The following is a 12,219-nucleotide window of genomic DNA, read 5'->3' on the forward strand; positions in this document are numbered from 1 at the left end:
TATGTTTTATTGTATATAATGCTGGGTAGCTTGTGAATTTGACTAAGAGATGAATAAAGTCTTATCTTTATTTATAATAACACACATCATCATTCATTTGCAGATCATATTTTATATTATTAATCTGAATGTGCAAAGTAAACATAGTGGAGTAAAGAGTAATATTTCCAGGAACAGTACATGAGTACTCCCCGTGTGCTCCTCTGTAACTGACCCGCAACAACCTGTAACTTCAGTTCCTACTACAGTTTACCCGCGTACAGTTAAAATGTTGTGTTACCTTTTAATTTTAATTACTGTTATGTTAATGTGTGCACACATTATTAATTTGAGAGCACATATTAAGTGCACAAAAGTGTAATTTGTATTGCACACGGATTTATCAATGCATTATTATTTTCCAAAGAAGTTTGCGAGCTTCGTGTTTAGCTCGTGGGTGTTTGGCTGGACAATCCCGAAGACTGCCGAGAAAAGCCGAAAGCCGCGGTGCCTTCTGGGAGACTACACACTCGTCAAACCGCCATCTTTCTTTATATCGAGTTGGTAGGGCAAAATAACAACCAGCTTTTAATGGTTATTTCTCCAAAAACAGAACCGCTGAGGCAACTCCACCTGGTCCGTTCTTGAAAATAACAAGTTTAAAGGGGAGCGAGTGGGGCTGAGTCACAGATACTGTTCACATATCAGCCATAAGACACAGTAGTTTGGTGTAAGCGCTCGCCTGGTGGAGGTGGTCAACATGGGCCGCTCTCGGAGCCGCAGCTCGTCCCGGTCCAAACACTCCAAAAGCAGCAAGCACAGCAAGAAACGAAGCCGGTCTCGGTCGCGGTCCAGAGACAGGGAGAGGTCCAAGAAGCGCTCAAAGTCCCGAGAGTCGAAGAGGAACCGCCGCAGAGAATCTCGCTCTCGTTCCCGGTCCACCACAGCCTCGTCCCGCAGAGAGAGAGCAGCCTCGCCGCCGGAGCGGATCGACATCTTCGGCAGGACGCTGAGCAAGAGAAACGCTCTGGACGAGAAGCAGAGGAAGGAGGAGGAGGAGAGACGGGCGGAGATGGAGAGACAGAGGAAGATGTGAGTATAATTTTTTTATTTAAAAGGACGCCTGTGAGGTTATGTAACGAGTCTGCAACGCGAGCTAAGCTACATGCTAGGCTAGCTGCGCTCAGTCGTGTATGGTGACGTTAGCTCGGGAGGCTAATGCTAACCAGCTAACGTCAGGCTGCACGCAGGGCCTGCACGCGCACACACGCACGCACACGCACACACACACACACACACAGCAGACAGCTGCACCGCAGGCACCAGCTCACCTGGATCCCACCATCAAGTTGTAGTTTAATTTCGTCGCCATTTAGATTGACTATAACGGATGCATTAAAATGATCAGTGCTTTAATTATGAGTTATGACTTCCCAAATGTGATGAGGGTGTGATCAGTTTGACCTTATAACCTGTAAACAACAAAGTAGTCAAAGTTATTTATCTGTTCGTTTGATTTCAAAGTGGTCAGTTATAATAATAATAATGACAATAATTAATTGTGCAGGTCGTTTATTGAGTAACTGTACCGATGTGCAGCCTCATAAAACAAACAATAAAACTCATAAATTGAACACCGAGGTTGTTCCAGGTCAATGCATGAATCAGTCTGGAAATAACAGTGGCATAGTCTTGCATACGCACAGGAAAATAATAATAATGCAATTTAAGTGCACTTATAATATCTAATCTGGTAAGTTAGCCTGTCGGACATGTACTCCGACTCATTTTTTTAAATGGTCGAGCGTCTGACTGAGCAGCAGTGGTCGGATCAGCTGCTGCAGTGACTACTCTGCATCTTAAAGCACTTCAGTGGTCGCCACACACAATGACCGCAGCCTGTTTATTGTCTGCTGGCAGGTTGTATCTGTTGGACAGGGAAGCCGCTATTGTGAAAGTGTGTGTGTTAGCCAGAGGCAGCGCAGACACCCGAGATCCGAGCCGCAGTCCCACACCTGGCCTTCTGAGTGTCTCTTTTTCTTTTTCGCTGCCTAATAGCCACAGGGCCACTTAACCAGGTATACAAATGTAAATGTCACGACACAGACACTCTGTAGATAAGGGGAAGAACCTGGACCTGGAGTCGGGGGTAAGGTCTCTGGTTTCCCAGTAGCTGACGGGATGAAATCAAATCCAGGGAGGGGAGTTTGTGTGTTTACAGTCGTGCCAGCAGCGCTGTGACAACACGCCTCCCAACTCTTAACGGCTTCCTGTTCCGAGTGCAGCCAAAGAGAGAGAGAGAGAGAGAGAAAAGAACAATTTAAAAGCATTTTCAGCAGGTAAACAGGATGACAGGTGACCTCCGGTCTGCTGCTGTGTTGGAAAGGCTCATTCATCCCTGCAGGGGTTGTAGGATGATAAAGTATCTGCAGTATGCAGTAAACCCGTGATTTGGCCGCGTCTTCACTGGGTGAATTATTACCAGTTCACTCAGATTTAATAATTACTGTTACTACTTCATTTTTTTAAGCTCCTCATCATTTTACATTTCTTTTAATATTTTGCACACTTTTGCTTCGAGACAGTTCGTTACAGTAACATCTCTGAAAATGTCACAATGAAGTGGTAAGTAAACACAGGTGTTACCAGTGATGCTAATTAAGGTTTGCTGCTGTGCATGTTGGGAATGCAACACAGTCTTAATTAGTGTCATTGGAAACACCTGTGCTGACCCTCAGAATGTTACAGTGACCCTTAAACAATTCAAACGTTTGATTCTAAGGCTACGTTTACACGTAGCCGGGTATGTTGAGAAACGAATATTTCCCTCCCTCCGTTTTCCAAAATAACATCGTGCACATAGCATCGTTTTCAAAAAGAGAATAATGCTTCCATGAGCATCGTCATAGCAACAAGTAAACATTGGTCGCACTTTTGGCGCATCCGCTGCCTAAAACTCTGTTTATCTCAGTTTCACACGCAAACACAAAACCGGAGTTTTCCAGAATCTACTCGGCGAGTTTTTAGAAAGATTCGTTTTCAGAGGCGAATTCACCGTTTGCGTGTAAAAGATAGGTACAAACGAAGGAAATGTTACAGTGACAATTCAAACATTTGATTCTAAATTCACCAAATATTATGTCCCTTTTTTTTTTAATTGACACCAATACTGTAGAATTCATACCATAGATGAGCAGTACATGTTTTCAGTCTTCATACCACAGTTTACCGCTGCCACACTGATGAGCAGCAGGTTTAGTTTGCATGCAGACTTTTCCGGTATCAACACACTCTGAAAAAACCTGCTCAGAATTCACACGTCGTCATGTTTGGCTCCGCTCGTCTCCATACAAATCATTTTTTATATGACAGGAGTTGGCTAACCCCGATGGCTTAATGCTTTGCGCCGCTCACTCGGGGTACATGTCTGATTTTAACTGAGCATTATTTACACCGTTTGTGCCCCCCTGAACACGCATCTGTCCGATAATATAATGCCACTTTACAAATAACACGACTTGCTCTTAGTTTGCTGTAGCTGCATAACGCACCCACACAGTCGACTTTTATACTCTGGAGCAGCTCAGGAGACCGGAAACAAGAACAAAGTGCGTTATTAAGGAGCTGCTGAACTACTGACAGCTTAATAAAGTGAAAGTTAAAAGTTAAAGTTAAAGTCTCCTTTGTGACCGCACATATTGAACCAATCATTTTGTCTTGAGGACAGATCTGGCCCAGGCCCTTCTCCTACGCAGGGCCTGACCGTGAGCTCTTTGACTCGATGGGGAGTGACCACAGTGACCTGGAATATTATGGCCCTGTGGTTAGCCCCGCTGTGAGGGCGAGCACGGAGACAACACTGTTTAAGTGCACTTTACCAAACCAGAGGAAAAAGTGCACCAGACTGACTGTAGACAAAAGTCCAACATGTTGTTTGTACTGACTCCACATGCAGACAGAGATCTTTAATGAAGAGACAGAACCTGAGCTGTAAGCGTCAAAGTCATACCTCCTTGATTTTGAGGTATGTTAGCGTCTGCATGCCTAACAGGATTTAAATAAAAGATCATCTCTGTGATAAATCATTCCATCCCCGATTTCCTATAAACTCTCCTCTAGTGTGTCAGCCATCTTCCCTCCTTTCATCTGTTCCCTTCCCCCGTCCTCCAGCCGGCAGCAGGAGATCGAGGAGAAGCTGATCGAGGAGGAGACGGCGCGGCGAGTGGAGGAACTGGTGGCCAAGCGGGTGGAGGAGGAGCTGGAGAAGCGGAAGGATGAGATCGAGCGCGAGGTGCTGCGGCGCGTGGAGGAAGCGAAGCGCATCATGGAGCGGCAGCTGCTGGAGGAGCTGGAGAGGCAGCGGCAGGCTGAGTTGGCGGCGCAGAAGGCCAGAGAGGTAACGCTCGGTCGTTTGGAACGCAGCCCCTCCTTCCCCTACATACCCCACCAACCCCTCACCCCCTTGTCCCCATCCCCAGTCACCTGCTTTGACAGGTGCTTTTCTACGGGACATAGTGGAGGGACCTCCCACCCCTCCTGATTTGCTTTTCAGAAGGCAGTCTTGCCATGGCACAAGTTTCACTGCAGGGAGGGTAGACGCAGAGCCTGGAAGTGGTCACGCTGCAGGGAAATGTGAGAAATAACGTGATCTATAGAGCAAGAGGAACCATCACATGTTGGTCTGTTTCATCAGTAGAACTGTGTCAGTATTTATCTGGTTATTTCTTAGAAATGTGTGAGTTGGTGTAAGTCCGTTACCTGGGAACGAGGCTGCAAATGAATCAGAATAAAAATAAATCTGCTTCCTTCTTTATTTTCTTGCAGCAGCTGAACGGGTTTTGCTCGAAGCTAAAAGTGCTGGAAATTTTCACAGCAGGAGTCTCGCTGGAAGTGAAGGGGCAGTTTAAGGATGGCGTCTGTCTCTGTTTCACATTTAAATGTGGAATGTAAATATTGCCTGACTTGCCAGTGAGAGTTTTGCCATGGCGAGGTTGCAAAAATTGACTGACTTCGTTCATTTTCCTAATATTTTTTTGTTCTCCTGGATCAGCTCTTGGTCTTTTGCTTTTTATATTTGTAAGCATCTCTGTTGATGTCTGTAATAAAGAGCTCTCTCTTTTTATTTAATTTTTTTTACATTCACAGTCTCTGTACATCACTGGCTGTCCCCCCCGCCCCTCCCTCCAAACGACTAAATCGATTTAGATTCTTCAGATTCAGACTGTAGTTCTGTTTTATGACAGCGTTTTTAAAGGAACCTTCTTGTTCTTTAAAGTACTAGTCGTTTTGCTTTTTTTGCTTTTGCATTTTAGAGAGTAAAAGTTTGACACCCGCCCAGGCGTCATTAAGGAAAGGTGTTTTGTTTACACTACAGTACTAATGTATTGTGAATGAGAGGCCCAGCTAAAGCCCAGTGACCCTGACTTGCACAGGGAGCAGCCAGTGGCTCGGTACTAATAGGGTGAGAAATGTAGTCTTTACCTACTTGGACTTATTGGGTCTCCTCTGTCCTGCTCTCCTCCTGCTCTGTCTATGCTACCCCACTTACTCTTTCTCAATCTCCCACCCACTCTCAGCCATAGACCCTGTTTACCAGCAGCAGCCGTAGAGCTAACAAGGTTCTTGTGGAATCCAAAAGGTCGAGGTCAGATTTAAAGTATTTAGCCGAGAAAGCCCGAGCCAGGCGCCGGTCCGCTCGTTCCTGTCTGTTACTCTGACGTTTGATGTGTAGAAATGTTTTATCACATTTGTTTGATTCACAGGCAGTTTGTCCTGCACAGATTTTCTTTACCACTCCACGCCCCCTCTTTGACCTTTTCTTTAACAAGCCTTGTTTTGAGAATCTTTTGCTCTGGGATTCATAATGATGGACCGCTACATGTCCTGTTTCCTGTTTGACACGGTTAACTATCTCTGGTCTAACCTCTATCTGTTGCTAAATATTTTTTCATGAGCTTTTTCTCCCTAGAAACGAACCAAAGCCAAATGTACTGTGTTCTGTACTCATGACTTGCTTCTCCTATAGGGTTGCTGCTAAGTTTTGATATTGTTATTTGTAAAACATATTTGTGTTGTTTTTTTTTATTTTTTATTTTTTGAAACACAACTCACCACCTTCCTAACTAGCACTTGACCTGAGCTGGCCTGCAGCCTTTCAGCTCACCTGTGACTTGTGTCCTGTTACTGTAAGTGTACCGTGGTCCGGCCCTCGTCGATCACATGCAGACACACCACTTTGTACTGTGCTCTCCTTCACTCTGCTATCGTCTCAATGGGGACTGAGCCACTGTAAAGAGAAGGAAACTTAAAAAAAACAATCAAGCGAACAAACAAAAGCAGAAAGAATGTGAGCTGTGGCTGCAGGCGCAGGTTAAGCAATACAGAGATCAGAGTTATAAAGAGGAATGCCGCGGGCGCGGTACGGCAGAATCCCCCCATACCTACCTACCCACCCACCCACCCCAGGAGCGCTTCTCTGTCTCTGCAGGGGCCACACAGTCCGGACGAGACAGTAAATATTCAACCGTTTAATGCCGAATGCTTTCACCAGTTGTGTAGGTACACAGGCAAGGAAAATGCGTAGGTATACGTGCATTGGTGAGCCAAAACTATTCCCTCCTTTATTTGTATCCTTTTTTTCTCTTGCTTATAATGATGTTAAAAAAAACAGCAATTGTATTTTCTTCTAGATTGTATTGTCTGTCATTTATATCTGTCTTCTACTGATGAATGTGATGAATGGGATTTTAAATTCTTGTGTTTTTTAAAATTTGAGTGCCCTAGGTGTGGCCTAGCTTACATTTTTTTCTAGGAGGGTATTAACAGCAGTCGAGGGAGGGAGACAAAAAACATAGCGGGTTCACCCCCCCCGCCCCCCCACACAGTTTCTTTAAGGCTTTTTGCCCCCCTCCCCCCCTTCCCTCTTTTTTTGTATTTTTAAAACAATTCAGGCTGACTGCAAAGAATGCCACAGTGTGGTCATGTGCGAGAGGCTAAACAAACTTCTCTGTGGTGTTATGAGTTAGAGGTGTGTGTGTGTGTGTGTGCTGGTGGTGAGCGTGTGACAATTAGAGGGCAAGCGCGTGTGTGTGTGCGTGTGTATGTGTGTGTGTGTATATGTCCATAAAAGTGCTTTGTGGCCGTAGCCTGTTCGTGCGCTAACATGGAGCCGTGTCACCCGTTTAGGAGGAAGAAAAATCTAAGCGGGAGGAGCTGGAAAAAATCCTGGAGGAGAATAACCGCAAGATCGCCGAGGCTCAGGCCAAACTGGTACGCCCTGCTCCGCTTTTCTGCCTGCTTCTGGATTCATTTCATAACCCTCAATTTCACCGCCTATTTTATTTATTTTTTGCACAATGCCCTGATCACACACGAAATGACTCGCAGTGTTCATCGTGTTTAACGCAACACTGAAATGATCGGCTCTATTTTTCCGTTATAACACAAGGATCCGCTTGTTTTCTTCTGCCATTCGCTTTTGCATTGTTTATATCTCAAATTAATTTTTGTCAAAAACGAACTTCAGGATACACTTAACATATAGAGGACTTGCATTTTTATAGTTCTGTTTAAAAAATGATAAATCTGCGCAGCTGTGGAAACATTCAGTCACACTTCACACAGGTTTTGTCCTAAAAAGTTTTGTAGATGTTTATGCAGAAATGAAATTACCGGTTATTCAAGCCATGTTGGCTGCAGAAATAAGCAAGCCAGCCACGGCTTTTTGTTTTTATCAGAAAATTATTTCATTTTTGAAGTTATTGGAACTTGTCAGCTAATCCATACAGTCTGTGCAGCACAGAAAGGATGTTTGATTTGGGTTCATTTCTGACCCTGTTCTTACATTAGATTAGTTTTTTCTACTCCAACATGTTACTACAGTAAGAAAACCAGACACACGTCTGGTTTATGTGCTTTTAATGTCACTTAATGTGTCTTTAATTACAAATATCTGTCCCCCACTGATTGAGACCTCAAGGCTCTCGCCGCAACATGACCAAACAACGTGAAATTCCTTTTGGCAAGAACCGCTGCTATTTTGAATTGATGCTTATCGGCCGCGGTTCACAATCCGGTGGCTTTCTGGCCCCAGTTGGCTATATGATCTGAAGTTTGACGGAGCTTCAGCTGAATCAAATAAACACCGCTTTACAAATTACACAGACAGCCGCACAGAAAAGAAAAGACAAGCAGACGCTGTATCGCTGCGTCCTCAGAGAGGGAGAGAGAGAGAGAAAAGGGCAGCTGGCTTTCAGGCCGTCGTTTCCTGTCCTGGTCTGACCTCATTGTGTTTCTCTGTGCGTTTTGTCCGACAGGCTGAGGAACAGTTGCGTATTGTGGAGGAGCAGAGAAAGATTCACGAGGAGCGCATGAAGCTGGAGCAGGACCGTCAGAGGCAGCAGAAGGAGGAGCAGAAAATCATCCTCGGCAAGGGCAAGTCCAGGCCCAAGCTCTCCTTCTCCCTCAAGGCCACCGAATGAGACTGCTCCCCCTTTCGTCCACATGTCGCGCCCTGCCTTCATTCCCCCCAACACCCCACCCCATCCAGCTCTCCCTCCTCACCGTTCGATCCCCGACTCCTCCTCTGTGGAGCGCTCGCTTCGTTTTGGAAGTGCTGAAGGAAGGCCGAGAGGGGGGGGGAAAAAAAGAGAGAGGGGCGCAACAACCTGGTGTGTTAACTCGCTCGTCCCTGTGAAGGCCCGTGGTGTCCCCTCCCGGCCTTGAAGAGGAGGCAGCTCTTCGCCCTCGAAGGACCTGACTGCTCCCTCCATCCTTCCTCATCCCCCTCCGCACAGATGACTCTTGTTTGTGCTTTTTTTTTTTTTTGTTTTGTTTTGTTTATCCTCCTCGGTTTTATTAACATTTTTAGGGAACTTGAACTTTTGATGTAGAATGCTATAACATGTCCCCTCGCCCCCCCTCACCCTGCAAGTCTTAACAGCGAGCAACTGTGCGCCTGTGTGCTCCTCTTACATGTCACAGCCAGCAAACTACAATAGAACGCCAGTCCCTGACATAGAAGAGTATGTGTGACTTTGTCTAGTCCGATCTTTAAAAAGCTCACGCGCAGCTTGGGAGTTGGCCTGTGGTTTTTTTCCGTTTTTTTTTTTTTCATTCTTGAAAATAAGGTTCCTAAAATGGCCGACGCAGTGGCAACAAATGACAGCACAGCGTTTTAAAAAGCACAGTTAACATCCCGTCCAGCTGACAGGTTTGTGTCTTCCACCCCCCCTTACTTCCTTTTTGCCCCATGACGCGCTCTCGCTCCATAAGAAATCCACGGCTTCTCTTCTCTCCGCCTCGGCTGTCTGCCATGTAAATATGTTTTTTTTTTCCTTTCTAAAGGACACAGCAGCACGTTGAGAGGAAATTGTAAAGCTCGTGTTAGATTTGAAGTTGCCGCGGCGTAGGTGATCTCAGCCTCGACTCCCAAGCTGCCCACGAGTGAACCGCGAACCTACACAAGGAAATCTGTGATTTTTTTGGGGGTGAGGGGGGTACTGTCGGTAACGAGAGAGAGAGAGAGAGAGAGAGAGAGAGAGAGGACATTTCCTGTGTGATGTAATGTTATTAGCCTTGCTGTGATGTCCTGACTCTCACTCCTACCCCGGGTTCAGATTGTGTTATGAAAATTGATCCACGATTTAGATGACAAAAAGTCGCAGTACTGGTAAACACTAGTTTTGGCTCTTTGTGGGGAAAATTGTACGAAAACCACCCGACCACACGGTCCATGTTCTGTCCACTGTTTGTAGTAAAGTAACTTGGTAAGGCGCCTGCCTCACTTGGTTGGTAAGTCTTGATTCGTAGAGGATGGACAAGTACAGGTAAGATCAGGTGTGAGGTCAGCAGCTGTGAGAGAGTGTGTATGAGTGTGCGTGAATGTGTGTGTGTGTGTGTGTGTTTGTGACTGACAGGCTGACCTCAGGTGGGTATAATGACTTTTTGTTACGTCTTGGGATTTCTGAATTTGTCTTGTAATTTCCCCCCCAAATTGTCAAGGGACTGAACAGTTGAATAAATCCATTGAATGCCTCCTCTGGTGTGTGTGTGCAGTTAATCCACTCATTCATTGTAACCTGAGCTCTGTCCACCAGGCCACAAACTCAACTCATGACCTGATCAATGACACATTTTATTGGCATTACTGGCACCTTATTGTGTTTTGTCAGCGGGTTATTGCACACTATACAATCCATTTCCTTACTCTTGAGTGTGTGCGGGTCCAATACATCAACGTCAAGTTAACGCAGCCCCTGTAATAACAGAGACTAATTAGTTGGCAGCTCCGGTTTGAGACTCGTTCAGCCGCTGCCAGCGTCCAAGCGTGTGAAAGCACGGCGTGACAAAGAGTGCAAACACAGCGGCCACGCCTCGGAACAAGTACACATGCATGCATCTGAAAAGTGTTCAAGTCTGATGAATCCAATTGTAGCTGTCGACCTCGTTTAAAGGCGCCGGTGAAGCGTTGATGGATGAACATATGAAATATTAATGGCATGAATAATAAACCATATTAGAGGACTTCATCTTTCTATCATGAACCTATGAATCCTGTGTGAACACGTGAAGCTGTACCGTCACTAAACATCCTGTCGATGAACGGAGGTTTGGCAGTCCCGGATCCCTCGGTCACCGCACCCGGAGCCCCGGTGCCCGACGCGCTCCAGCGCCCTCCTGAACAAACAGCTCCACGGCGGCCTGTGAGCTCTCTGTCAGCTCCGCACAGCTGAGTCAAGTCATTAAAACAAGCAGGAATCCAAGCTGGCTTTGGAAACTTTAGAAAGAAATGTAACCGAGCTGGCAATTTGGAAACGCTTTAAAAAAAAAAAGGTGTCATTGTGACTAAAGTTATTTATTTATTCATTATTTGTGAGGCTTCTCAAACACAAATCATCTGTCTGTCATCAGGAGACTTTAATCCACTTTTATCTGTGAACACTGCTGGAACAACAAAAGTTTAAGTCCTGTCCAAACTGTTTTTCCTGTTTGCAAGTGTCAACCACAAAGATCCCCAGATAAGTGTGTGTGTGAGAGAGTGTGTGTGAGAGAGAGAGAGAGCCCCGGGCTGATGTTCAGGAAAGACGCTCCGCAGACCATCATGAGCCCGACGGGTTGAGGAACTTGTTTTTTTTTTTTTTTTTTTAGCCGCACGGAGAAGCAGGAAGGAAAAGATTTAAAAATAAGGACACTCAAAACTTCCTCTGCGCGATCATCCACTGATTTGGACTAAAAATAAAACAAATAAATAAATACATTTAAGGAGACGACAAAAGTGTAAAACTTTATATGTAATAAAAAATGTGAGTGACAGTTAAACCAGAGAAAGGTCAGAGAAGGATTCAAAACATTTTTACGCATGAAACTCAAATACAAAAAGTCACAAGAGATCATTTCAATCTGTCACAAAACTTACTGTTCATATTGTAAGAACGTATAGAAATATAATAAAAACATTTTAGGGATTATTTTTCAGATAGTAAAAAAAACAAAACAATACACTTTAATATTTAGAAGGAGCTCCACAGCCTGTGCGCACACACGCCAGTCCCCTAATCTAATCCATTCATTAATCTACAATCCACGCTGCTGCAATAAACATCCAGCCTTGTGCCTCTTTTCTTTCTTTCTGTGTGTTTATTCCAGAGGCGAGGAAGAAGAAGAAGAAGAAGAAGTGAGATCGGACTCCTCAATTATCTGTCCGGTGTTATATGAGCCTGGTGATCAGCTAAAAACCAAACAGCCTCAATCCACAAAGAAAAAAGAAAGGGGGAAAAAAAAACTCCCTGATCGAATTAAGTCGTTAAAAAGTGTCAAAACTTCACACGTTAGAGTGTGTGTGTGTGTGTGTGTGTGTGTGTGCGTCAAATTAGAGGCCATTGACTGAAAACTTCAGTGTTTGCACAGAGTGTGAATGTGTGCCATTTAAATTAGACTCTGAAGGGACTGTAACGTTTACGTTAAAATAATGTTTTAATTGTAAGTACGCAGCACAATAAAAGCTCTAATAATGTGATTAATAATAAGTGAATTATTGTCCTCGTTTGGGCTAAAACAATAAATCTGTTTTAACTTTTTAAAAGTAAAAAAAAAACAAAACAAAAACGTGACTGTCTGTTTTAAACGTGCTCGCTGTTATGAAACAACGTCTGTTTCGAACACAACAATGTTTTGATTTGTATTATAAAAATGAATAAAGTCAGTGATTGTGTTTTCATATCTTTATTTTAGACTTCAAAT

The 12,219-nt window shown here is 44.6% G+C and overlaps 1 protein-coding gene across 2 annotated transcripts; it reads left to right on the top strand.

The window, feature by feature from the left end:
- The first annotated feature begins 289 nt into the window (after nucleotides 1-289).
- Nucleotides 290-10,015, top strand: arglu1a (arginine and glutamate rich 1a). 2 transcript variants are annotated; one of them, XM_010756963.3, is made up of 4 exons: nucleotides 290-1,071; nucleotides 4,099-4,375; nucleotides 7,165-7,248; nucleotides 8,295-10,015. In XM_010756963.3, exons 1-4 carry the CDS (start codon nucleotides 740-742, stop codon nucleotides 8,457-8,459), a joined length of 858 nt encoding a protein of 285 aa, XP_010755265.1. In that variant the 5' UTR covers nucleotides 290-739; the 3' UTR covers nucleotides 8,460-10,015. The 2 variants fall into 2 exon arrangements, with proteins under 2 accessions (XP_010755265.1, XP_010755266.1); XM_010756964.3 differs by having other exon boundaries at nucleotides 295-1,071; nucleotides 4,150-4,375.
- The last annotated feature ends 2,204 nt before the right edge of the window (nucleotides 10,016-12,219 follow it).

This window comes from Larimichthys crocea, chromosome I, assembly GCF_000972845.2.
Source record: "Larimichthys crocea isolate SSNF chromosome I, L_crocea_2.0, whole genome shotgun sequence".
Classification (NCBI taxonomy): domain Eukaryota; kingdom Metazoa; phylum Chordata; class Actinopteri; family Sciaenidae; genus Larimichthys; species Larimichthys crocea.